At 40.6% G+C, this 26,613-nt stretch overlaps 4 protein-coding genes across 6 annotated transcripts in view; 1 reads left to right on the top strand and 3 right to left on the bottom strand.

The window, feature by feature from the left end:
* Positions 1–4,205: 4,205 nt before the first annotated feature.
* On the bottom strand, positions 4,206–7,794 carry LOC128258644 (pickpocket protein 28). The gene is made up of 6 exons (XM_052990363.1): positions 7,008–7,794; positions 6,074–6,334; positions 5,810–6,014; positions 5,481–5,751; positions 5,165–5,423; positions 4,206–4,645 (listed from the first exon to the last, which is right to left on the bottom strand). Exons 1-6 carry the CDS (start codon positions 7,556–7,558, stop codon positions 4,399–4,401), a joined length of 1,794 nt encoding a protein of 597 aa, XP_052846323.1. The 5' UTR covers positions 7,559–7,794; the 3' UTR covers positions 4,206–4,398.
* A 1,455-nt stretch (positions 7,795–9,249) lies between these two features.
* The window catches only part of LOC128258120 (probable basic-leucine zipper transcription factor Q), a 33,069-nt gene continuing 15,705 nt past the window's right edge, over positions 9,250–26,613 (bottom strand). The window contains exons 2-9 of one of the 2 annotated variants that reach the window (XM_052989542.1): positions 19,126–19,577; positions 18,945–19,052; positions 16,243–16,321; positions 13,708–14,591; positions 11,665–11,802; positions 10,848–11,308; positions 10,605–10,790; positions 9,250–10,288 (exon numbers count right to left, since the gene is read on the bottom strand). In XM_052989542.1, the coding sequence (XP_052845502.1) occupies positions 10,202–10,288; positions 10,605–10,790; positions 10,848–11,308; positions 11,665–11,802; positions 13,708–14,591; positions 16,243–16,321; positions 18,945–19,052; positions 19,126–19,270 (2,088 nt within the window). In that variant the 5' untranslated portion in view covers positions 19,271–19,577 and the 3' untranslated portion in view covers positions 9,250–10,201. Of the gene's footprint in view, positions 10,289–10,604; positions 11,309–11,664; positions 11,803–13,707; positions 14,592–16,242; positions 16,322–18,944; positions 19,053–19,125; positions 19,578–26,613 lie in introns of both variants that reach the window. The other variant, XM_052989541.1, reaches the window with a different exon arrangement.
* On the bottom strand, positions 11,966–13,234 carry LOC128258121 (uncharacterized). Of its 2 annotated transcripts, XM_052989544.1 has the most exons (2): positions 12,913–13,234; positions 11,966–12,849 (listed from the first exon to the last, which is right to left on the bottom strand). In XM_052989544.1, exons 1-2 carry the CDS (start codon positions 13,162–13,164, stop codon positions 11,992–11,994), a joined length of 1,110 nt encoding a protein of 369 aa, XP_052845504.1. In that variant the 5' UTR covers positions 13,165–13,234; the 3' UTR covers positions 11,966–11,991. The 2 variants fall into 2 exon arrangements, with proteins under 2 accessions (XP_052845504.1, XP_052845503.1); XM_052989543.1 differs by having other exon boundaries at positions 11,966–13,234.
* On the top strand, positions 25,030–25,954 carry LOC128258122 (serine protease 1-like). The gene has a single exon (XM_052989545.1). It carries the CDS (start codon positions 25,061–25,063, stop codon positions 25,841–25,843), a length of 783 nt encoding a protein of 260 aa, XP_052845505.1. The 5' UTR covers positions 25,030–25,060; the 3' UTR covers positions 25,844–25,954.

Below are 26,613 nucleotides of genomic sequence, written 5' to 3'. Positions count from 1 at the left end.
TCTGCCCTCGCCCCTTTTTCCCTGCGATTCCCAGCCACAATCCGAAATCTCCACCAGACCCATCCAGCCTGTTTTAATATGCGCACTCAACGTTAGAAATTAAATCTGGCTCTCAAATGTTATTTGCGCTTTTCGTTTATTTATTTATTTATTATTTGCTTACGCGGCTGCCAGTTCTGTTAGGCGGCCGCCTCCTTTGGTCCTTGGTTCTTGGTCCTGGCCCAGTTTTCATTAGGTAATGCATAATAAGCTCGAGAACTTGCGCCACTGAATTTAATTTATATTATTTTACTCTGGGTGCAGATTTTTTGGGGCTGGTCCCAGGAAAAAGCAATTATAAAACTGAATATGAATGGCAATGTGGAAAATTTCGGTTTCAATTGTTGGGACCTTAGAAAATGGGATTAGGTTTGGATTGCTGCATAAGGGATGTACTTTGCAGATTTAAAAACAGTATGGGAATGCGATGTCATCTTTTGAAATTATCAGAAAATACAGAATATATAAAACTAATTAATAAGAAATTTCAAAAAGAATTTTTAACGTTATGCTGAAATCAAAGATCTTTAAAATATGCAAAATGAATTAAAAACTATTTAATGTGTGTAATGTTCTTAACAATTAAAAGAGAATATTATTTTACTAATAATAGTAAAAAATTTTAATAGTATGCTTGTGTTTGCCTTAAATATAAAACATATTTGTATTTAAATGGCAAATCTCAACCAGAAATAATAAACAATGTTACAAGCAGTTGCAAGCTTATGTCCTGACACTATTATTTTCATCTTATGACCCACTTACCATCAACGATTTTATGTTTACGCTGCTCCACTCTCGGCATCGCCATGAACCACAATGGGGACTCGGCGGAGTCAAATCAATACGTCGCACCATCAATATCCTTCAGCTATCCTCCGGCATCCTTCGTCAGCCATCAGCCAACAGCCATCGATTGCCATTATTATAAGAGGCGCGTCGCGTGCAATTTTAACGAGCTTACGCATTTTATCGAAGGATCTGGAGGAGCTGCAAAATAAACCCAAAGACCCTGTCATCGCGTCATCATCAAGCGGACGATGTGGCTGCAGTAAAAAAGAATCTAATTTAGTGCGCGGTTTGCATACAAATTCAATGCCAATACCAATACCGCAGCGAATCCTGCGTGACAATGAGGCTATATGTGTGGGAATATGGGGTTGGTTAATTCGCAATTGGTGTCACGATATACATTGATTCGCCATTTCGCTTATGCATTTTTCATTAATTGTCTTGTCCCATCTTGTCGCAGTAAATTGCCAGGAATCTCTGGCTCGCTATAGCAATTTAATCAAAAATTCTAATTCGTATCCCAAAGTTGGGCACAAGTTTTTAATGACTTTTCCAACTCCGGCCAAAGTTTTAGACGCGCAACAACTGCAATTACTGCAATCGATTCCCGGGCTCTGGGATCCGGGCTTTCCTGTTTCCAGGCTCAGGTGTTGCTCCACAGGACTTTCCAGGACTTAGACACAACAGCAAACAAAACAACGTTGAGCGCAAACCGCTAATCGTGTTACACAAAACTTCGCCTCCAGAGGCAATCGAGTGCGAAATTCCACATACGCCCCGTGTGACGTGGCGATAGCGAAGGCATTCAAGTCATTTCCGCTTAAGCAATCAGTTCGAGGCAGCAGTCGTCACCCCGATCCCCCTGCAACGCCAGGTGGGCATGGGCCTGGGCCTGGGCCACCACTTGACATGACAGCCGCGTGCTGTTGTCGCTCCGCATTTGAATGCTTGAAAACGCCGCAAAACGCTGCTCGGCAAACCGACATAAATACAAACAAACATGGCTGCCTGGCGGCCACTTCCTCCTTTCCTCTGGCCATAAATTGCCGCGGCTTAAACCGTGTAGTCTGAACTAGGAAAAACTTCGGTAAAGTTGAGAGAACTATTTTTATATTATTTGGTACAATTTTATAGAACAAAAAACTTTTATATTGGATTTAATTTTACAAGCTTTTATTTAAATACCAAAAAATTAGCTTATTTCAGGGGCCAAGCAATCCTTTGTGTGTACAATACTGCATTAAATTACGTTAACCTCATTAACAATAACAAGTAACAATTATTAAGCACTTAAATTATTTTAATTTGCAAAACAAATAAAATAAAATATAATAATCACAACAACTTATTTTGTCATTTGTCATACACGAACAATTGTATCTGATCTTAATTTACTTTATTGACTAACGCTTACTTTGGTAAGTTATAAAATATATCCATAGGTCTATTGAATGTTCACTTAAATTTGAGGTGTAAAATAACACGTTCTACCATGCAACGTATATCTCTAATATTGTTTGATATTCACAGGAAGTTTTTGACTTATAGACCGGAAACAGGAAACCGGAAATTTAAAGCCCTGCCGCGTAAATCAAACGATTGCCCAATGCCGCCCGTCGTTTACTTTGTTATTTGATGTTGCTATGCAGTTGAGACTTTTTGTTGCTCCTGCCAGACACTGCGGACAGTTTGAGTTGCATTGTGCAAAAGTTTAATTACAATTTGTACTTTTTTTACGTGCAATTTCAGCAAAAAGCGAAGAAAACTTTTTATTGATATTGCTCGCGAGTGCACAATGCCCCACCGACCTCCGGCTCAATGTCAAGTGTCATGTTATCCCGGACTTATTCATGTCTGCCATCACATCACAAACTCAACCGGAACAGGGCAGAAATTACTTGCAAATTGATTACTGACACTGCCAGCCTCGACTTTGAGTTGCTTTTACTGCTTAATAGTCGATGTCACATTATCGGCGTCTGGACCGAGTTGATAATATACGCAAAATTCCCAAGCGACAGATACTCAAAAAAAAACAAAAGTCAGTTTCAGCCATTCATCTAGAGTTGATAAATGAAATAGCAAAGTATTTGTAAAGGTTCAACAAAGGACAGTAAAGTATACAATAAAGTATACATTTAACATTTAAGTTAAGACAAGTTAATTTAATTTTAACATGATTTTTACAAATGTATATTTTTAACACTACTGAGAACAAGTTTTTGCAAAGTATAATTTTATTTATATTATACGTTAAATATATATTGGTAAACGAGATACAGGATATAAATTCAATTATAAAACTGTTCATATTTAAGTGTCAATTAAAATCTAGTAAGGCAGTTTAAAATTATTCAGTCACTGTTTTTAAATTTATTTAAAACTCATTACTTAGAGAATATTCTTTGCCAATATATGATGTTTTATGCTATATTAGTTCTGTTTGCTAAAAAATTACTCATAAAAGTTATTGAACAGCCTTACAATATATTGAAACCACCCTAGGTCTGTGAGGAATCAATAAAGCCCTCGAGAGAACCTTGGCAGCCATCAACGAGAAATTGTCATAAATTCATTTTTATATGCGAATCAAATTGACAGGCACGTAAAGTAAAAAGTGGTCCACAAGAGCCACCAGTCGGTGGAGAATGGAAAGTGCCAAAGTGCGGACACGGATGCGGACTGCGGACTGTGATTCCGTGCGATGCACTCGCCGCGTATGGGCATGAAAATTTCATTAGGCATATGCAAATGTGTCAACTTTATTTGCAATATTTCGACACATTTCGACACTTGTTGCCGTAATAAACTGGCTGTATATTTCAGTAGTTTCATGGCACAACGAAGGGCACAACTGTTGCGCAAGTGTTGGTGAAAAATTCGTGGGGCTCACAATGCACACAGCACACAATTGAATTAAACTAAATGACAGCCATTTTAAAGTCTACTTTGTAGCGACTGCATTAGCAGTAGTGCCTGGGTTGGGTGTGCATAAATTGCTGCTATTGTTTAAATATTTGCCAACATAATTAACTTAATTCAATTGGATTTCCATTAGAGCCGCACGCACAACTTGAACGAAGGAGTGCAGCGTTTGCCTCGGTGTTTGCCCAGCCAAGGTATCCATCCCCCAGACCAGGATGAGGATATCCTCTGCAGTTTCAAAGGATTGGCATTGGCGCTGCATAACGTATGAGCTGGAAGATGAGATGCGTAGCTCCCCTTTGACTTTGTCTACGACTTCGATGACGTTGTCTATTGACTTTCCAAATCGAACCGAATTGAATCGCATCGCTTCGAAGGCAGCAGCAAATCACACAATAAAATAATTGATTCCATTTCAAATGCACACACAAAGAGGAGATTTGGCAGTATGCGGGTCGTATCGGAACAGACAGACAGAGGACTGCATTTAGACTGCCGTCTAGTGCTGAGTACAACTTTATTTTCATTGTTTGCAGATTTAACATTTAACGCAACACAAACACGGAGCAGCAGAGTCAGCTCGACTTTGACCCCCAGTGCAGCACTCTGTGTTATTAATGGGTTGTGCAGGAGGTCCTCCGATTAGGCATCCTTGTTGACCGCCTTCAGCAGCTCCTTGCGCGTCTTGCGGCGCATCCTCAGATTGGAAATGAGCCGCACTGTGCAGAAGTATATCAGCTCAACTATGCTCAACATGGAGACACCCATGAAGAGACCAAGTAAGCCACCACAATTGGCAAGGAAGTCGGTGGTACCGTAAAGCTCGGAGCGCCGAGAAGTCAAGAACTGGGCCTCCTTGAAGAAGATCGATACTCGGGACATCTTCATTCTACGGGAAATAATTGGTAAACAGGGAGTGATATGCTTTATTTGAGGCCATCCTTAATATTAACGAAATCCTTAACTAAGCTAGGAAGGCTGCCTTTCATAAAGCAATTTATTTCATATTTTACTAAAATAAATGGAGCATTGAAAATAACTATCTGACTCTGAAATCAAAATTGTCTATATATTATTTAAATTAAAATCAAACTGGCTGTATATTTCAGTATATTAAACTGTATAATGTGAAAAATTTTATTTTCAAATTTAAAGTAGCCAAACAATGCAGTGATTGAAAACCAAAACGAAAAACTTTTAAATTAATTACGAAATATTTGAGTTTGCTACGTTTTTACCATTGTATATGTCTGTTTGTCTGTCCGTCCGTATAAAGCTAGAAATTTGACATATAACAAGCAGTATCTAGTTATATTTCAAAAGTTTGTCATGTCACTGGGACATGTTTGAAGTCTATGGGTTTAAACCAAATTTTTTTGAAATGTCTATTATATAATGGCCGACTTACCCTTGTCTCTTAGCATGCTCCTCTTTGCCCTCCGGCGTATCTCGATTAATCACTGTTTTGTAGTCAAAATCAGCTTGGGAGATTTCAGCCTCGTAGGCGATAGATGTGCATGATGGTAGACAATTGCACTCCGTTTCACCCCGAGAGTTTTCCCCTGAATTTTCCAATCCCTGGGTAAATTCCCTGAGTAGCAGCTCGTCTTCCGCTTGGTTATAGCACTTCAAGCTGGCATCACCACAAACAGGCATATTGACATTGCCTATAACCAAACTAATTAGAAAAAAATTTTAAAAAAACATACCTGGATAAAACTAACGTGGCATAGAGAACTTGACGCAGCCGCACTTGCTCAAAGTGAAATTAGCCAGGCACTCCAGTTCGCAATTACTCTGCGAATAGATGTTAAAGTAGCGCAGTTCTCGTTCCTTCTGAAAATAACACTGCCGCCGATTGGGTTCATAGTGCTTTAGACCATCCGAAGTGGTGATGATCTTGGGACGTATGGAAATGAGCACTTCCTGGTCAAAGGGTATGCGGAAATACTGCTTGGACACTTGGGCCACATCTCCAGGAGTGTGTAACAAAATCTACAATTTATTATTTTCAATTTATAAACTTCGTAAGGGAAGCTTGGTAAAATCCCACCTTGAAACCCTGAACGGGACCACGGCACAAGTCATCGAAATCGATCTCCGCACCACCCATAAATAGATAAAGACCAGCTCGAGATCCGGGACCCAAAACTCGATTGGGATATGGTGATGTATCAGCACTGGCGCTATAGCCGTCCTCCACATTCCAGTCCATGGATAGACGGTTCTCCTCGCGGAATATAAAGTCTGGTATTATGCTGCCACAGTGTTTCTGTATCAGAATATTAGTTCCTCTTAACGCAAGACCCATTCTTACCCTTCAGCTCGAAAGATCTCCGCTGGACTAAGTGAGTTGAAACTGTAGCAAACACCATCTTCAGTCACAAATTTGTGGAAAATTTCATTGCATTTGATCGGGGAATTTCGCCACTTGCAATTGAGATAGGTGTCATCGAAATGAGGAGATACCTCCGTCAGGGCATCGATGATCTCCATTCCCCTTCTGGTTTTGTTTCCTATGTTAACATCATGCAAGTGTGGCTCACAAACCTGTGCCACAGCGCCATATAATCCCTTTCTGCAGTAAAAATATAGGGATATACATGAATAGTTTCTTACACTTAAGAAAGCCAAATTACCTTAGTTTTCAGATATAAAAATGATGATTATATTCCATACATTTTACAATTTTTTTTTTTTATATATATTTTAAGTTAATTTTTAGAAAATGCAAGGACTACCCTCATCAAGTTTTTTCTTAAATTTTAGGAAATTACATTAAAGTCTTTTTTTATTTTGGTGTTGACCGAGGTTCGATTTCTCAATGTCAAGATAAGGTTTAGGCTCGTAAAATGTCAGACATAGTTAAGAACAAGATAAATTGTTTTTAAAACAAAGCTAGCTTTTTAAATGTAATGTATATCTGACGCTTGCTTAGTGAATATATTATCAAACAATCATCAGTATCATCATTATTATCAAAGAACATCGGTCAAGACAAAAACTGAATTGTTTACGATGTTTTAGCTTAGCAAAAAACAGACAAAATCTCTGTAAGGAAATCGTACTGGCAAGTCAAAATTTACTGTTCTTCGTAATTTTCTGACTAAAAACGTTAACTAGAACATTGCAATTTAAACAAAAAACCAGACCAAATCTCAAATAAGAAATCAGAATGTGTAAAGAGGCCTAAAGATATTTTTGATTTTGAGAAATCGGCCCTGAGAGTAGGTACCAGTGCCTCAACTTACTGCTTATCGGTCAGTTCCAATATGCCACTGACATTATTCCCGAAATCGCGGAGCTGGTGATACGAATCCGTGAAGTTGAATATCCCACGGCGAGTCTTAGTCTCCGGACAAACGGTGACGGAGGGAAAAGGGATCTGCCACACGGGCGTGGACTTCTCGGCGAAACTGACAATCACCGGATTGTTGTTCCACTTGTCCCAGATATTGAGGGTCAGCTTGACGCAGGTGAAGACCGACAGGACGAGGACACTGATCCAGAATAGTCTCTCCAGCCAGGGTCGCTTCTTCTCGCCCAGATACCGGATGCCATGGATAGTCGTGTAGTCGCAATACTCGTGAATGATGGCCTTGGCCGCCTGGAAGCCGCTGCCGTACTTGATCTGCTTTTTGGTGTCCACCTCGTCCTCGCTGTCGTCGGATACGGTTTCGCGGAATGCCGGCGCCATGCGGGCCATCAGAGCGGCCCGCTTCCACTGGTTGGCGGCCGAGGGCAGTGGACGGACCGCCACCTCGTGACTGGGCGTATGGGGCTGTGTGCTGTCCGTCGACATCCGGTCCGGCGTGCTAGAGGTACGTTGACTAAGTCAGCGCTGCGCACGCAAGACTCCGGCTTTTATATACGCCGTGCGGCGAGGTGCGGCTGTCCTGGGAGCTCCTCTTTGGATGGTGGAGAGCCCCTGGAGGATTGCGACTGCGGCACGCATACGATTCCACGTATTTTCGGCGTGGGTAGGTGGCGTTTTCGGTGGCGCTTTCAATTACTTCATTTCGCTAAGCTGGCGTAATTTGCAAGCTCGCACTGGAGTCCCCGAGTCCCAGGGGCTTGCGAAAAACCCTCCAGAAGCCCCCCTCGTAATTGTCAACTCCGACCCTGTGTCCGGCTAAATGTTACCTTTGAGCCTGCACTAGGCGAGGCATTCTAATTAGCCAGCGCGCACTTTAAGCTCGCCAAGCCCCGAGTCACCATCGCCACATCCTCCACTGCCAGTGCGGCACCGCGACAGGTGCAGCCGAATGGCCGAGACCAAATTGAAAACGGCCACTTTCCGGCATCCCGGACTTATGCATTTTAAATCCCGGCCTCCACTCGACGCCACTTGACTGCCGGCGCTTAGCTCGACCTCGAAACAAAATGGCAAGCGACTGCAGACGCCGACAATGTCGAGTCAAATCCTCAGGTCAAACACGGTGCCAAAACGGAAGTCGGGGAAAACTTTTATCAACAACTTGAGAACACCCTCACCAACTATTAAAAACTTTAAGTCTTTACAGCTTGTGGAACTATAGCTAAGCATTTCTTTAGCTTATAATGTTAAATAGTGTGCCTTGATTTATTTTAAATATTTTACATACACACAACCGGTGTCATTCTATTGGCGCGGCAAATAAGACAGAATGAGCGGTGGGGTTATTTATCTGCTAGCACTGGCCAACTTATGAATAATGATTTGTAAATAGTGGTGGATCGAATACATTTTTTAAATAAAATTATCTAGCTATAAACAATGAATGTTTCGTTTAAAATTTAAAAAAAAATTCCATTAATTAATAAAAATTTACAATACTCATATTTTAAATAAATATTTTTGACGATTTTTCCGTCATCATTAATTTAAGATAATGAAAAAATTTACACAAGGTCAAATAATCAAAAATTGCAAAGCAGCAAACACAAATTAAAAGGTAAAAAAATCACTATTTCGTCAAAAATAATCAAAAACGTTGCTATAAAAACATTCCGCTGCTAATATACCCTTTAATAAGAGTACAGAACAAGTCCAATGGCCAGCGGCAAGGACAAAACAAAAATAAAACTTCGGCAGGGAACACCGCACAACACGATGCGACCATTTTGGTTGCGCATTTTAATAAAGTGAACTGCATTCGGGGGCATTGTGTCTAATTTTTGAAGGACCTGGTGCCAGCGACCAAAAAGGAAGAGCTCAACTCACCCTTTGTTGCAACTTTTCATTATTGTGACGTTGTGCCTTTAACAATGTTGGCATTGTCCTTGCACTTGCTGTTACCTTTTCCTCTTGCCAGCCGTAAATATTTACACACTTCTTTGTCTGGCAGAGTCTGGCGATCGTCATTTATTTTAATGAGCTGCGAAATAGAATTTCTGATGCGTCGTCGAAAATGAAACTGAGAAACGTGGCTTGATTTAAGAGAATAAGTTCAGCAAATGCTTTCCCCTTCCGGCGAAACCCAGTAAAAGACTCAATTGATTATATATCTGCATATATATTTTTTTTTTGGTATTCCCATTTGCATAATACATTTCTTTTGTTGGTTTATATGCTTTAGCTGGAGGACATTGAATTGAATGTTGTTACTGTTTACAAATGGTTTGCTTGGTAAGTACATAATACGTTGATTATCCTATTTACATAGCCGCTACTTTTGATATAGTTGTTACAGAATATGGTCGCTATTAATATTACGCATATTTGATTATGATTCTAGATAATATAGCAAGTTTATCCGAATTTGTTTTTGAAACACCTGTTGTCACTATGCTACTTTTGATATACAATTTGCGTGGGCTATTTTTGCTTTCGACTATGATTAAGTTATTCCGTAAATAATATCCAAAATATAAACATCGGTTAATTAACAATGACCTTATAATTTCATAATTTGTAACCTTGTAATTGGTATTAACTATATACAAAGCTCGATTACCGTTCAATATGCACCACCTACAGGCGGTGACAGTTTAAGCTTTCCATAATTTTACCTATACGTTCACTTATGCAGTTTTGAAACCCAAATAAATACTCCCGTTTGAAACGCTGAACCCAAAGGACATGCAAACAACACAAACACAAAGGCGTTTACAATTACAATTACAATTACGAATACAAATACATTACATATAAACGTACACATGGCTGTAATTGATATAGCTACCGCGCAGTACACCATTAATGGCTGCTCGTATTTCATATCTATAGCTAATTTAAAATGATATGTTTTCCGTAATTATTCGTTATCCTTTCCACTTGTTTTTGTTTTTTTTTCTTTCTTTTTCTGACCTCTCAGCCTTCCTCCAAAGTTAGTCTGTTACAAAAATACTGAAGAAATTGCACTTTTATCGGATTACGACAGCACAAAACACCACTCCAAAAGGCAGCCCTTTTGAGCCGGTTTGCCCTGCTCAGGGGCATTTGACCCTGTCTTCGACCTTTGACCTATTGTGGTGCGAGAGCCAGGCTCAAGCTGTTCGACATCAGGCTCAAAGCATTGGCAGTGGGTGCTGCGGTTGGCCCTGACGCTTCCTGGAAATGCAAGAAAAAGGAGTTCAAGATGTTTAAAATTGGAATTCATTTTAGGATTTTTGAAAAAAACTCTCTATTTAAATCTTAATCAAATTAAATATACTTTATGTATAAGTAGATGATTAATTGAAAAAGTAAAAGGACTAAAAAAATACGCAAAAAACACAATACAGGTTGTTTTTTAGTTTTCCACAATATTTTTTTGATTTAAAGTCAATTTAAAGTATTGTGCGAAAATAAACTTCATAAAATAAAATAACTTGTAGATTTGTATAGGTAAACTTAGTTTAACTCGCAAAGGATCATCCATACTCACAATGCTTAGAGTGCGAACAATACAGGCCCGTGTGGCCGGCGGCTCATCCGCCTCCAGGCCGGGAGAACTGCCCCTTGAGGAGACGGAACCGTTCAGCAACTTGCCGTTCAGATCATCGGAGTGATGGGTCTGCTGGGAGCTGCTCGACATGCGGCCATCCAGCGAGAGATCATCCCGGTGCTGATCCTGCAATGGAATCGTTAGGGAATCTGTGCCGGGAGAGTGGATGGCCATATCACCCACCTCCTTGGGACTGGGACTTGGGCTGAATTTGATGTCAAGGCAGTTGCTGTCCATGTCGCTGGCAGTTCCATTTTCAACCGATCCCGATGCCATAATGATGCCTGTTCCCGAGGGCGACATATGCCCGTTGTTGTTGCTGCTGGCTGTGGTATCGCTGTTGTTGTTGTTGTTGTTGTTGTTGTTGCTAATTTTGTTATTGTTATTGGGCTCCTTGTTAAGTGCTGATGAGGCTGGCATCTGCAGCTGCTTTGTGGCAGCCTCATCGGCGGCAATCGTTGCATGTCCATTCTCCACGGTTGCCATTGCAGTTGCAATGTTGCCGTTGCTGTTTGCCTCATCATCGCCCAGCTCGTAAATGTTAACCATATGTGCGGCCTGGGCGTGGACCATCAAATCCCAGGGATTGGCGAACGCATCCTTGCAAACGGCGCACAGCAGTTTGGCGCTCGTCGGTGGCGTTTCTACATTTTCACAAGGGCAACATGCGAGAATTAATTAGTTATTTAAGTTGGAATTTGCAGAGGGCAGACATCGGAGGCTCTGGCGCATAAATAACTCAATTTTAAATGCATTTGCAAGCAGCCGCAGGACTTGAATCCGCACAGACATCCTGCTGAATGCTCGAATGCCGGCAGATGTTGCTGACTGGCAAACAGAGGCCTCCAACTCACAATCAGCCTTAGACAAACACTTTGGCCGGCATCGGGGTTTGGGGCAAAAAGTGTTTAACAATCATAAATTAATTGCCAACAGACAAGTTGCCACACACCCACACTCAAGCTCGCAGCAAAGCTTCAAAAGCGACCCGCCCACTTACTTGCACTTGCCGCAAAGGCAACATCCTGGCACTTGCATGTGAACCTCAGCTTGCAATAACTTTTCTTGTGGTCCAATAACTCAGACAGCTCGCCAAAGGATTCCCGGCAATTGCCGCAGATTAATGTGTCCGGATTGCCTGTAAATATGCAAAGAGAATAGCTCTTAAAAACGTGTTGCACCTAAGAAAAAAAACTGGAAAAACCAATGAAAAAGTTCTAAGCTTAGTTGCAAAAAAAATCTGTTTAAATACTGTAACTTAACGTCTTTGTTTCCCCCTTCTCAAATACATTTATTTAATTTAAGTTTTTAAAAAATATAATTATTATTAACTTGATCGTATGCTAATGGGCCATATTTTAAGCTCAGCCTGCAGGAGTTGCTTTCTGTCCAGGATCTTATCCTTTCTTCGTTTCTGTCGACTTTGTGAATCCAGTTTTTGATCCTTTAACTGCGAAAAGGGCATTGGAAATGGAGCTGCGCCCTGAGCTCGTTTTCTGCGATATCTCAGTAAGTTGGTAATGGCATTTATACGCAAATCAGGCTGAATAACGTGCCTACCACTACGATGTTGTTGATGCAAGGACTTTGACTCCTCGGTTTCATCGTTTTCAATATTCAGCGAAAAACTTATGATATTGGGAGCCTTTGCAAGGGATTGCTTCAGTGGCTTGGTGCAACAGGGTAGCTTTTTTGTTGTAGATTTGGTTGTACGAGTCGTCCTAGGCTTATGAGTTGTGGACTTGGCGATACTCGGCTTGGTGGTCTTTGTTTTGGGGTTCACTGTAGGTTTCGGCTGAGTTGTGGTGGTCTCCTCGGCCGGCTTGTTCTTAACATCCACGGAAACTGAATCTTCCTCCTCAGTTTTGTCGGGTTCCCTTGTGGTTTCACAACCATCTGCTGGCGGCTCAGCATCGCACAGTTCTTTTCCCACACTTTTATCCGGAGCACAGCCCGCCGATTGCCCCTGTTGTTGCACCTGTTGTTGCAGCTGCTGCCGCTGGCCAAAAAAGTCGGACAACTGTTGCAGCAACTCCAGTTGCTCGGCAGTGGGTGGTGAATCCAGTGAGTCTTGTGCCTCCAGTTGTGGTGACTCCTGCCTTGTTGACAGAGGAACAAAGGGCGGCTGGAAGAGGTGGGGCGCCGGAAACTCCTGGCTATATCGATTCAACTTGACCTGCGGCATCTGGGAGTGAACAAGGGATCTGTGAGCTGGCGGACAGTGCCTCAGATTGGCGACGTGCTCAACCTGAATCTCCTGCTGCGGACTTTCGAGATGCTGTTTATTCTCCAATTGTGGCGTATACCTCATGCCGAATCTGATTCCGGAATTGGACTGCTTGTTGGCCAGCAGACTGCTCTTCAGGCTGAGTATTCCCTTTACGTAATCCGGCGGCAGGCGCTGTTGTGGCGGGGATTGGGCCAGGGCGACACTGGATATGGCTGCAATGGTTGCGAGTAAGGCGATGACAGCTGCACCTCGTGCTTCACGTTGACACATTTCTCATTTTCAGAGAAGTTGTCGACAGGCGACAACATTTTTGACACCTCAAACCAGGTAAACTAGACGGAAACTTATAGCTAAACATTGTTAAGAAAAACAAATATATTAATATAAAAAACTTTAAAAAAAAATAATAATAAAAAAACACGATAAAAATAATAAATCAAGGCGTTTATGAAACCTTCTTCACACGATCTGAGTTTTAATTTTCAACAATGATATTATTCTTCTAAATATTTTCTAAGGCTTCTAATATTTTAATTTAAATTTAAAACAAGCAAACATTTTTAGTAACCAATCTCTTACAAAAAGTATATTAACATTAAAAAACAATCATTTTTCACCTGACTTTTTAAAGTTAAGTAATTAGTACCTACTTTACGTAACAACAATTTTACAACCTCTTAAAAGCTTACTACCATTTTTTTTTTGATTTGGTCAATCCCTAGATGAAACCACTGACAATCATTAAAACATACTTTTCAGGTTTTATCCCCCAATTTTTCAGCATCCCTTGAGCAGACTCAAGTCAATACTCACTGTAGACTTTGAATGGTCCCCACTGCTGATGCAAACTTAATTGCTCCTGAGCATGTTGCTGCTGTTGCTGAAGCTGCTGCTGCTGTTGTTGCTGCTGCTGCTGTTGATGTTGCTGCATCAATTGGCTGTGCAATTGTAGTGGCGTTGCCGCCTGATGAGGCTGCGGTTGCTGTGGGGACAATGCCAGAGTCAACGGTTGCAGCAACGGCTGCTGATGTTGCTGTTGCTGTTGCTGCTGCTGCTGATGTTGCTGATGCTGGTGATGGGTGGCGAAGGCGGCTGCGGCTCCAACCGGATACGGCTCGCCGAGCGCCGTTTGATTAGCCATTATTGCTGGCTTTGCATTTTGCGGCGATGTCGTCGCCTGGACAGCCACGCTGCTCTTCAGCTGGAACGCGAATGGCTGCTGGTGGTGCGGATGGTGAGGATGTGGGTGGTGCTGCTGCTCCTGTTTGTATTGCGACCAGTGGAGGGATCCTGGAGCCGCCGTCGCTGTTGTCGCCACAGCCGCATTGGAGAGCAGATTCTGCTGATGCAGCAGTAATTGTTGCTGCGGCAACAAATTGGCCATCGCCGCCATAGCAACGGCAGCCACCTGCTGCTGGTGCTGCTGCTGTTGCTGGTGATGTTGCTGCTGCTGCTGCTGCACCTGCTGCTGTTGCTGATGGACGGCGGCTGCCGCTGCGGCGGCCACCGCTGCCGCACTGTGATGGTGCTGGCCGTGCTGCTGCTGTTGTTGCTGCTGCACGGCCACCGCCAGACCGCTTCCGTTGGTCATCAGACGCTTCCGCTTCTTGGCCCGCACTCCGTTCGAGCCGCCCCCACCAACGCCACCGCTGCCCCGCAGCAGCGCCGAGGAGCAGTAGCTGTCGTAGAAGTAATCCCTGCACAAAGAGAAATTTAAATGTATTTTAATCAATATTTTATAAATATAATATTATTAAAAAAAAATTATTCTTATTTTTTGTATGTTTTTCTGTTTGATAACAGTATTATAAGTGTTTATAAAATATAATTCAAGTTGCAAAAATTAAAAATTAAATTAAACTTATCCATGATTTTGTGTCAGTGTGTCAATAAGACATTATATACATAGATAACCCGTTTAGGTAATTGTGTATCATTTTGGATTATTGGTGTTATCTGACTGAAAGGAGTCTTTTAAAGAAGGATGACTTACAATGAAATACAATTATCACAACGCTTATTTAATATTCGCTTTTATAGTTCACACATTGATTAAAGCAAACTAAATAGATTTAAAGAATATTAAGAGTTTTTTTTTTTAAATTAATGTCATTTTACAAATAATTTTATTTCAATGCAATTTGTAATCCTTTGTTTTAATTTGCTTTATCAACCTTTCCCACTTGTCCAGATTCACTCGAAAATGTGGACACCCTCTCATTAACTGCAAGTGAACAGCCTGCCAACTGTTGCCCGACCCCTTTGTCAGTCAGTCACTTCCTCAACCCGGCCATCAGTCCGTCAATATTTGTTTAGGCTGCCATTGCCGCCGTTTGAATTGTCATTTGGCAATTGTGTTTGTGTTCTGGGCCTCCCGTTGGGTTATGTTGCCAGTGATTGATACAAATGCCGGAACAGGACGATGGCCCGAAACCCCTCTGGTAAGGCCAACCAATTGTGGTCAGATGAGTGGGTGAGTGGGCAGATCCTGGCCAAGAGGAGGGGAACAACAATTGTGGCTTTTTCGGTCAGTTTGTGTGTGGTCAATGGGGCGGGGAAAAGGTGAGCAGCCGTTTAATGACAAACACGGGAGCACCTGGACATATTTGACATAGTTGAGAGTGTGGGGGGCTGACATGTTTGCGTTTTAATTACAATCAAGTCGATGTCAGTTGGGTTCCAGTTGTGTTCCTGGCCGATGATGTCCCTTTTAAAGCCAACGCATTGCGCATTTCGTTTCGGCGTCATTAAGCTTAAATTAAATATTTCCACACGAGTAACGAAGGTCTGGAGCTCAAGGCCCGAATAAATTGTGAATGTCGCTCAGTCATCATTAAGGCCGCGCCACGACAAAGACAAACAAGTGCACATGTCAGCGCCAGGACATTATGGCATACATTGCAACTGTCACTCACAGGATCCACAGGATACTCCCATGCAGTGTGTGTGTGTGTGTGTGTTGATGTGTTGACGCAGCACTCGAACACCGACTGACCCTCTCTGGGGCGAAAAGTAAAACCGAAATGGAGACGAGAACTTGGCCTGAAGTGTTCCGGTTGGGTGCAAAAAACCCAGCTAGCCGTTGACAGCCAAATATTTTATGCCGGACGGGCGTTGAAACAAAGGGCGACCCCATCGCCTGATGAATGGTTCCTTATTTGTTTATTTATTTGTTGTGCGGACCCCAGAAAACAGCCGAGAAAGCCACCCGTTAAATGATATGTAAATAAAGTCTAAGCGAATGCCACATGGCGGCGTTAAATTGAGCAAAGTAAGCTTTTAGATTAAACTGAAATGAGCCAAAAATTGACTGGAAGTCCTTGGACTAGAGTCCTGCGTAAGACTCACCAATCGTTTCCGGTCTTGCTCACATTCTGCCGCTTTCTTCCGATCTGATGCGCTTTCGGTTCGGCCACCATGTTGACATCTGCAAAGGAAGGAATTTCAAAATGGAAAATTTTTAATAACAAAAGGCAATCTGTTTTATGTCCCGAAAATATAAAATACAAATTCGTAGTCCTTTGAAGTCATTGTCTAAGCAGTACATAAAAAGCTACGAAAGACAAAGGCAGTCCTTTGTTCTCATATTCCTTTCATTATGCAAATGAATGTTCGAGCTGTAAGTGATTAAAAATGTTTTGTGTTTTTTTTAATGTGCATGTCCATTGGCCAACTGCATTCCATGGTTAATTCAATCTGGCTACACACCAATCATTAATCTTAATAAAAGAGCGCCAAGCCCGGAATTGTCAGTTCTTGTTTATGCATAAAAAACCATGTTGCAGAGACTTAAGCCAGAGATAGTCGAAGTGTGTATGCTCTTAAATAACAAGTATATATTGTCTTGCTTAGATTTAAATAGCTTAAGCAATTGCAGTTAAACTTTTTTTGCAATATTGTTTTTGAATTATATTAAGACTTCTGTCTATTTACCTAAAAGGGTATTTGTGATGGCCAACCGTATTTGATTTTCCATTGAAAAGGGTGCGACACAGGCTGTTTATGGCTAGCTATTTGCGGGAGGAAAGAATTTGGGGAAGGGACACCCATTCGCAACCCAAGCAGCTCGTTCATCATAATTCATGACAAAGTTTGAAGTGCGACGGCTGTGCCTTGGAAAATAAGAGAGGGAAACCAAGAGCTATCTACAAATTGGTGGGTTCGGTAAAAAAAAAATAAAAAAAAAATACAAGAAAAAAGAGGGCGTGATGGCTTTGCCACTTTCTTTTCTCAGCTCTTCTGTTTCGTTCCTGGCTTTCTCGTTATTTGTGCTTCCTTTTTCCTGCCTCACTGTCCGATTGTTGGGCTGGCAGGCTATAATTAAGATTAAGGATAAAAGCGTAAGAAGGATTTGCACAAGTTTCAGTCGACCAGCAAGCCAACACCCCGCTTTTCCCCCAGTGTAAATCTCTTTAGTTGTGCTGGCCGCATTTTCCAGCGCTTCAAAGTCAATGGCGCGTAGCAATGAAATATTACGCCGGCCACTCCGTTGTTGGTTCTCTTATTCCTAATCAGTGGAATTAGCATTTCACATTTTGCAGTCCGCATTTGCATAAGCGGGATTCATTTTTATGAGAGCTTCTGCATTCCGCTCTGTTCGCCGGCGAAGGGGGCGTATGAATATGAAGCATCCGCAGCGTTGCCGCCAGCAGCAGAAAAGCATCATCAGCCGACACAGAGCACTAAGTGCATTAACTTGTTCTCCACACGAGACACGCACTGGAGAAAGCAAAAAAGAAAAGAGGCAAGCGAGACTTGCAGAACCGTCAACATGGCAGCTGCAACTGGCGTTAAATTATTTCATTAAACGCTGAGCGGTGAATGCCGAACGACTAGACTGTCAGATAGTCAGGGAAAATTCACAGATACAAAAGACAGTCGACTGTCTGGCACAACATTGAAATTTCATTAAAAGTATCGTGGCAAGATTTATGTCGGCCGCACTTTAAGTTTTTGCGGCCGGCAGCGACTTCCGCCCGTCGAAATACTCAGACATTAGTAGTGGGGTGCCCAGAGATATAGCCACTACACATGCCAGGATCGGGGCTCCTTCATTACCATTGCTTACTATGTAAGCCGTGAGCCGTGAGCCGTAAGTCAGGACAGGCCAACCCATCTGCACCGCCCGTTTTTCCCGGCGCCTTTGTGGCTTTTTTTCGCGCGTTTGTTCGATTTTAGTGCAACGCTTCCGCTGCCGGCGGCCATTAACCTGACGACTCCACTCCGCCCAACTCCTTTTGGGCCCACGTAACTGGCGATATCCCACGGACATGCAACGAGGGTTAAGGTCTGGAATGTCTAAGCAAAGCAGCAGCCTTCGTTAGCGAGGATTTTAAGGCGCACGCCAGTCGCACAGTTTTAAGACAGCTTTTTGCCCACTGTTAGCTGCATGTGAAATATTAAAGCAGTGACTGAAACACTTGTTAAATTAATTATACAAATGTTATTTTTCAACAATTAAATATATTGAAAAATTACATTTACTATCATAAAAGAGGACAAATTAAAATACGATAATAATAAATTTAAAAGGGTTTAAATAAAATTGAGAAGCGTTGTCTATCCAGGAAATTATTCTTTTTAAATCTTCTTCAAAATACAAATTTTATTTCTTTCTTTAAAAATTCTACATTTCATTTAAAAAAAATATCCAATACTAAATAATATAACCCTTAAACATTATAGTTTTATTTCTATACCAAGGAGTCAAAAACTGCAGTCTAAGACCTATTTAAAACCTTTTAAGCCACAGAGGTTTGTTTTATGTTTTCGTGGTAATAATACTGATCTTATTGATAAATGTGTCATAGTTTAGTTTCTATAATATTTTTTTGGATGTATATAGAAAGCAACTGCCATTAATGATGATGTTTCTGATGTTTTCTAAAATTTTAATTAATTTCATACTGATATTTTCCTTGAACATTATTCAAAATTGGGAGATTTACTAATTTGTCGAGGCTTAAAATATTAATTTTATAAAGTGTCGCTAATCATATTTTCAGGTCATCTATCCCACGCACCCTGGAGTAATCAAAACTAGAACTCACCCAATGTCTGGCTGAGAACCGTTTTGCCATCCTCGCCGTGGCAGGCGTTCCGGGCATCGAACGGATTGGTGAACTGCACAAAGGCATAGCCCTTATGCATGGAAATGCCTGCGGGAGACGCAAAGCCAAACGTGTATTAGGGATATCTGGGACTGGACTCGGCTGGATGACAAGGACTTACCCGCGAGGCGGCCATAGATCTGGAACATGCGCTCCACGTCCGTTTTGGAGCACTGGAAGGTATTCAGATTGCCCACAAAGATGCGCGAGTTGACCGCCTGCGGATCCTGCGAGTTGGTCTGGTTGGACAGCTTGGACAGCTTCATGGTGGCTGTCGAGGACCCCAGTGGCGTCGTCACAGGACCTGCCAAGGACACGGGCACGGGCGCAGCCGCGGCGCACGTGTGTCCAAAGTACAAGAACGCAATCCTGTTGTCCTTGTTTTTAACGCTGCGTTTTCCTTTTTTCCCCTTTTCCCCTCTTTTTTTTCTGTGGCTTAGAAGCGGCTTTTGTCGACGGCTTATTGCATTTGCAGTCGGATTGTTTTCCCCCCGAACTCCCCAGCAGATTTTTCACTTTTTAACGAATCCAAAACTGTGAGCGGCCGCAGATTGTTCGGTATCGCCGGAAAATCTGCAAAATAAGAGAAAATCGGCATCGTACAATAAATAAAAATCACATTCGCATTTTGTTTGTTTGTCGTCGCAGGGCTTAAAATCAAATGGATATCAACGGGGATATCGGTTTCCGTCCCTTTATTTGTGTTTCATTTATATATGGGCGTGGGATTTTGCGTTCTCTTGTTGGTTTTTGTGTATTTTAATCTTAACGCAAGGCAATTAAAATGCAAAAATGCCTCTTTAATTGAAATTAAATTTTTCCACAGTCAATACTAAAATCTGTTTTAAGATGGTTGGTTAACCATTGCAATGGCTATGCAAGCTGTTGGGTTTCTTAAAATATTTGTAAATATGTTATGTTGGTAAGACTTTGTAACATTTTGTGAGCACTAAATAATTTGAAAGCGATATACATTCTGCCATTTCCCTGACGCTTACAGATATTTCCTCTCGTTTTTATTAGCTTCATCCCTAATTTTCTCTTCATATTTATGTTCGTTTGCTTTTACTGGAAACATGTTTTGTGCTTGTTATTAAATTAAATAACTTTTAAATGGCTCACGCATACAAGGACTCGCCCAGTTTCACACCTATTATCCTTCCTTTGAAAATGGAGGCAAAGGAATAACAAGGGGGAGGAGGTGGCGAAGCAACAACAACAACAAAGAAACTTTGTTCTCGCTCGTGTAAAAGTGAAAAATTAAGCGTTTTTATTGCGCTTTCGATGGCAACAGTGCAGTGCCTCCTTGTCTGCCACTCTGCCTCTCTCACTCGCACCCACCAACACCACCACCACCACCATTGTGGCACCATGTGTGTTGAATGTGTGTGCGTGTGTGGCTCCTTTGCATAGTGTGCGTGTGGGGATGTGGGTGATAAAGGGCATTAAAATGTACAAAAGACGTGCATGAAATAAAAATAAAACATGCAGCCATAAAAATAAAATACTCGTGTACTAGCAAATTGTTAATGTGATTTTTATGCAATCCCCACCCCAATAGAATTTATTGCGGATTTATGGGCGCGCCAGTTGGTGTTAATTGTGAAAGCTTTTGGCGCTTCAGTTTGAATCTAATATAAGGGGAAAATAGCTACTCGAATGTAGAAAAAATAAAAACTCACTTGATATGAAAAAATCATGCAGAATGTTTTTATATCTTTAGGGATCTCAGTAGTCTGATACTCTTTCTATTGAAATTAAATAAATACACTTAATAAATAATACATTTATTAAACCTAACAGTTAAGTACAAAACTTTTAATTCCCCTTCTTCAAATATTTAGAAATCATACACTAGCATTTTTGTGTATATTAAAAGGGACAATTAATAAAATAATAAAAAATCCTTGTTAACTCTTTAAATAGTCTCTTAAGCCTTTTAACATTTACTTATTTTAATATTTAGAAATCAACATATTCGCGTATGGAGGAAGTCTATTATTTTACCTGCAGCATACAGTTTGTAAATATTCATTGATCGGTATCTACATCTATCCCATCAGCTTTATTAAAAGCGTTTTCGCATTGTGTGGCATAAATCAAACGGAGGAACCAGAAAAGGAGTCACGAGGAGTTGGGATATTCATGGCTTTGGCTGCATTGTGCGCCAGTTATGAGTGAAAGGCTCTTTATTTATTATAATGGCATTCCTGCCTGCCAGTCTTCTGTCTGGTTTTCATCTATTCATTCACCCATTCAGGCATTCATTCACTCATTCAACGGTTTCCATTTTTGTGTCGCATTGTCCTTGCAAATGAAGAACTACGCCGCTGGCAAATGCACAGAAAACAAAACCAGCAGATGTGTCAAGTTGATAAGTTTGAAATTAAACAAATAAATTTCTTTTCACTAAAACTCTAATCGACTAACAGATCAAAGTTAAAACATGTATGCAGATATTACAGTGCAACATAACATGAGATAACTGATAAGAGATGATAACAAATGTTTTGTAAAATATAATATATATTATGCAATAATTTTTTTATACATAAATAGCTAAAAAATAGTTTAAGATTATTAGATGGATATAGGTGTTTAGTAGATGTTTATCTTTAAGATTATTAAAGGACATACAGGAATTCCTTTTGGTATTTATTTTTATTAGCGATATAATTCAATTTATTTTATTTTTATATGTGGCGAACACATTCTTTGCCATGCAGATATTCTTTCTCTGCAATGATATAACAGCTTCCTTGAAGGCTGATGTTCGTCATTGTGAATATCCACAAACAATAGCAACAACCATAAGGAGTAACAATCCCTCCCTAGTGAAGTCGTATTGAATAAACGTTTGAATATGCAACAGTTTCGGTGGCCTACATTTCGGGGCTGTCGGCATATTAATGAACGCAACTTTAATTAAGACAACAATAACAGCAGCTGACGTATTTAAGGTGACTGCGTGATCCTGTGGCAGTAGAACTTCTCGAGAGCCAGCAAGTGGTTAGTTAACTCGGCTTAATTATAATTAACTGCACTACGGAGCGAGTCGACAGTCCAAGTTCAACCGCTAGAAAATGTGCAGAAATTGCCGTAGTTCTCTCGTTCGCCCATTTCATTCCGTTTTCGTTTCTCCCTTCCCCTTTGGAGTCCTGCAGCCTTTTTAGGCCCAGGACAAAGGCTGCCACCGTTTGCACTTTTATTTTCCAGACGCCTGAGCGCAAAAGTAAATTAAGAGGCTTCGTGGCAAGTGAGTAAGTAAAAGTCGTCGCCGACTAAACTTCAGGATGCCACCATGGGAACCTTCTTGTGGGCACATGTGAGCTGAACTTTATAATTGAGTGTGGAAAAAGGATTCGGAGTCCGAAAAGGCCGGATATAAAATGCTCTTAAAAATTGGTAGCCCTTCCGACGAAACTACATTTATTAGGCCCTTTTTAGATACATTTATATTTAAATTAATGCAACTAAATCTAAATCAAACACCTCTTGATAAGGTAAAGACACGATAGCAGCTTCCCATAATTCTTATATCAACATTTGTGACGAAAGACATATTATTGCTTCCCTTTAAATATGTATATACGTTTGTTATATAGAATGCAAAAATAACACAAAATCGTTTATGATTACTTACTTTTCGTCACAAAATTGAAAAACAAAATTTTGTTTAAAAAAGTTCAATCGTCACTAGTCATGGTGTGTTTTAGTTTGATTGAGATTTAATTGCAACACCTTTGTAGGAAACTCAGTTACTCGTTAAGTGAACCATTTGAAATGTTTGATATGCGTACTACTTAGCCCAGTCAACGGACTCTCCCGCCAAAGTGCTTAATTACTTTTGCGGCATCCGCTCAGGATCGGGATGCCTAATGCCCCGCATTGTCTACGGCTTAAAGTCAACGACTCGGTGGACTACATTTCGGTGCTTCTTTTCCAAGTATTTTTCTCTCCCATTTTTCCCATCAGACGTGCTATAAATAATGCAGCAAGCCATTAAGCTGGCGAAGTTGTTGAAGTTGTTGAAGAGCCAACGATGCGATGCTGTCAGGATTATCGAAGCCGAGCGATCAAATGTCAAAGGACACATTTCGTCACCACGCCTGTTGCTATTTACTGCCTACCTCGTATCATCTTGTGTTTTCATTTTCCATCCGTACATATGTTTATATGGCAGACAACTTTTCATTTCAAATTGCTCGGGGCGAATGGGGTGGTGTTGATGGCAACCCTAATAGCGCAGCACAAAAAATGAATAGACGTCGTGGCCCATTGAAAGCCGAAAAGTCAACAAAAGACGGCTCACACCCACCGATCCGGGCCAGATAGAGCGACAAATAACCCCAATTGAAAGGGGGCAAGGAAGGCCAACATGGAGGAGGAATGATGATGATGCCATGTGTGTATTGACAAGCCAGCAAACAACTTTATTCATAAGCAGTCACACAGGACGAAGTCGGTCCAGGATGTGGCAGACCCGCAGACGTGACCCCGAACAGAATCCGATCCGTAGAGCGTGGATTGCATATGCATGCACTGCGAAAATCATACGCGTATTTTTATATACCTATGAAAATAGTAGTAACTAACCATTCTAATTCGACATTGAAATCTTAAAATTGAATACCTACTCATCTTCAACACATAGATTTTGTATTAAAAAAAATATGATTTCCAATCAAAAACATAAAATAAACTTTATTTCTGTTTCATCAAATTTTGTTTTAATACTCAACTTCCGAATATTACAATACGAAGTTACAGAGTTCTTTATTATACCCGTTACTTAAAGAGTCAAAATTTTCAAATTTTTTTCGATTTCGAAAATATTAAGTTAAACCATAAATGTTTAATTTTTTAGTATTTTCCACCAGAAGGGGTCTCATAAAACCCGATCATTTTTAGGAGGCAGCTCTATATTTAAATTTTTAAGCCAAGTTTTGGGTATCTATTAGTTGGGGCTAATCTAACCATTTAAATAAATTGTGTATACTTTTTTAAAGGAAAACAATACGGGGTATTTTTCTGAGTGCATCATCGTGTGCCCAGAGATGACTTCACGTCTGCTGGCGATAACTCTGCTGACTTTATGGAACTCGGACCAGACCAGACCGTTGTATGAAATGCATACGTTGTACTGAAGAGTTTAAAATTCCGTTAAGAACTCAACATTTTTGATAAGCGGAGAACGTGTCACCACCCGATCATTTTTGCATTGTGTTTGCTGTTAATTTATCGTAATACACAAAGCGATTTGCAAAAGAGTGAGTGAAAAAAAGAAACAAATATTTAAATGTATTTACAGGCGTATTAAGTGCCAACTATTTGCATAAATAACAAGAAATTAATAACAAACACACGGCGCCATGGCAGCAGTCGCACAAAAGTTAATAATTGCTGCATGTCAACAGGCTGTGGAAATGGGTGGAAAATGCTACTGAAATGTGTACCACATATACATAAATGAAAAATATGCCAGGAGGTGGCGGAAAAAAATAAAACATTGGGCTGGAATACCATTTTATCACTTGACAGTAAATGCGTTTTATTGCGCTGCTCATTAAATAAATTAAATTTACAAACGAATAAAGTGAAACGGGAAAATCGGAAAAGCATTTAAACAATTAAATCGCCAAGAAGTTCCTACTTTAAGTTTCCAAGTTAGCCACTCTGCGGGTATTCACATGTTGATCATTTCAAAACAAAAATGTAATTGCTGACAGACACTTGTATTGAAAACAAAATAAATTAAACACTAGATTTTTTCTACACTTGAACAATATGATAAATTGAATTGGAAAATTCTTAAGTTAATTTAAACCTCTGTCTAAATTCAAACTTAAGACTAACTGCAACAAACGGTGCAATGTGAGAAATACCTAAGATGCTAAATTTTAATCCGTGAAAATTGTATCGGTCATCCGTTACTGCCAAAATAAATTGTTTTGACACAGACAAGTTGTTTTTAAAAGCTTAAAAGAATTAGAAATTTATTTAGTCTGTATTCGTAGTGATTCAGTTAAGTATAAGAAAAAACATATTGCTTAACGATGAAGATCGTCCTTATGTTGCTAATTTTAACATCCCTAGTTTTTGTCAGTGCGGGCGAAAAGAAGGCTAAGCCTAGAATCTACGGCGGCTATAGTGCCCAACCCTTTACAGTGATTTACATGGTTGGAATCCTCGTCGCAGAAAGTTATAGCTCTGCAGTTGAATTTGGGGCCGGTACAGTGATTTCGAACCAATGGGTCCTCACTGTCGGGTCGCTTCTCAAGTATGAGTTTGTTGAAGTCCACACCGGCTCACGAAGACCATGGTGGGGATGGAAAATTTTCAGGGTCTACAGTGAAAACTATTACATCCACCCAAACAAAAAGCACGATCTTGGATTGCTTAAATGTCCGTATATGAAGTTTGACAAACGATTGCATCGGGCACTAGTTCCAAATTTGATGATACGAGATTACCGCTGGACAGGAAATTTGACCTTGGTATGCGGTTGGGGAAAAACAAGTAAGCACTCACAAATTGAAAATTGGCTGAATTGCATTCAAGTGAAAATTATATCAAACACTGAGTGCGCAAAGAGTTATCCCCAAGTGGAATCATTTAATGTCTGCACCTCCGGAGCCGGCAATAAAGGCGTTTGCGAGGGGGACATCGGCGGACCGGTAGTCACACTGGACGGCAGGCCCACCTTCGTCGGGGTTATTCATCTTATGCCAGGAAATTGTAAGGGTGAACACCCATCGATTCACATACGTACCAGCGATCATCTTAATTGGATAAAGGCTCAAGCCAATGTACATTTCCCTAGTCACTTTGGAGACTGATGATGTTTTAAAGAATCATAAACTCAAATATTTTTAAGATTTTTGGCACTAAACAAGCAAATTTATTTACGAAATTTATTTTTTTGGCACTTAACTAAATAAATTTGTTTCGTTTTTATTTAAATTTAATATTATTCTAAATATTTTCACCATAATTTTTTTTAATTGTGAGATAATCCTGACTATCCACTTTAAGCCAGCCTAAAAGTATACTGTACATTTTAAACTGGCACCATTCTTACTTAATTTGATAATTTGTTTCGTTTGTAATGTTATAATTTAATGCGATTTGGGTATATTACATGTAGCCGATTTTCGCACAACCGTTAAAGTGTTAAATTTATTGTTATTGTAGCCTCTGCTCGCAGTTGCAGTTTCAGTATTTGTTTTATTTCGCTCTTTTCGGTTCAGACTGCGGTTCTTTAGCGCGCATTCATTCATTATCGCCAGTCCTCATAATATTTACGCGCATGTATGTGTGTTTATATATGGTGTGCGGTCCGCCTGGTGTGGCAATAAAAATGGCTTGAATATTTTTCAGTTTGTTATGCATTTTCCTGCCACTTGGCAGCAACAACAATTATGAATAACTCGCTGCATAATGGCCTGCAAGCTGTTCCTATGGAGTTTCTGGATCGATTACTGGGGGGCGTGGGTGTTCGCTGTACCGGGTACATATACATATATCACTTCGCCAATTACGTGGCAAAGGGAACTGAACAGGGAAGTCCTGGCAGTCCCGACGACAGTAATCAAATAATTGTTGCACT

This window comes from Drosophila gunungcola (assembly GCF_025200985.1).
Source record: "Drosophila gunungcola strain Sukarami chromosome 3L unlocalized genomic scaffold, Dgunungcola_SK_2 000003F, whole genome shotgun sequence".
NCBI classification, from domain to species: domain Eukaryota; kingdom Metazoa; phylum Arthropoda; class Insecta; order Diptera; family Drosophilidae; genus Drosophila; species Drosophila gunungcola.
The sequence above is the reverse complement of the archived record's forward strand: the minus strand, read 5'-3'. Positions and strand labels throughout refer to the sequence as shown.

Coding starts and splice junctions, on each gene's coding strand:
- LOC128258644 (XM_052990363.1), bottom strand. CDS start 7,558: ATGTCGACGGACAGCACACAGCCCCATACGCCCAGTCACGAGGTGGCG. Junction 5,752..5,809: donor GTCCCGTTCAGGGTTTCAAG/GTGGGATTTTAC, acceptor AATAAATTGTAG/ATTTTGTTACACACTCCTGG. Junction 5,424..5,480: donor CGTCAAGTTCTCTATGCCAC/GTTAGTTTTATC, acceptor GTTTGGTTATAG/GCAATGTCAATATGCCTGTT.
- LOC128258122 (XM_052989545.1), top strand. CDS start 25,061: ATGAAGATCGTCCTTATGTTGCTAATTTTAACATCCCTAGTTTTTGTC.
- LOC128258121 (XM_052989543.1), bottom strand. CDS start 13,164: ATGTGTCAACGTGAAGCACGAGGTGCAGCTGTCATCGCCTTACTCGCA.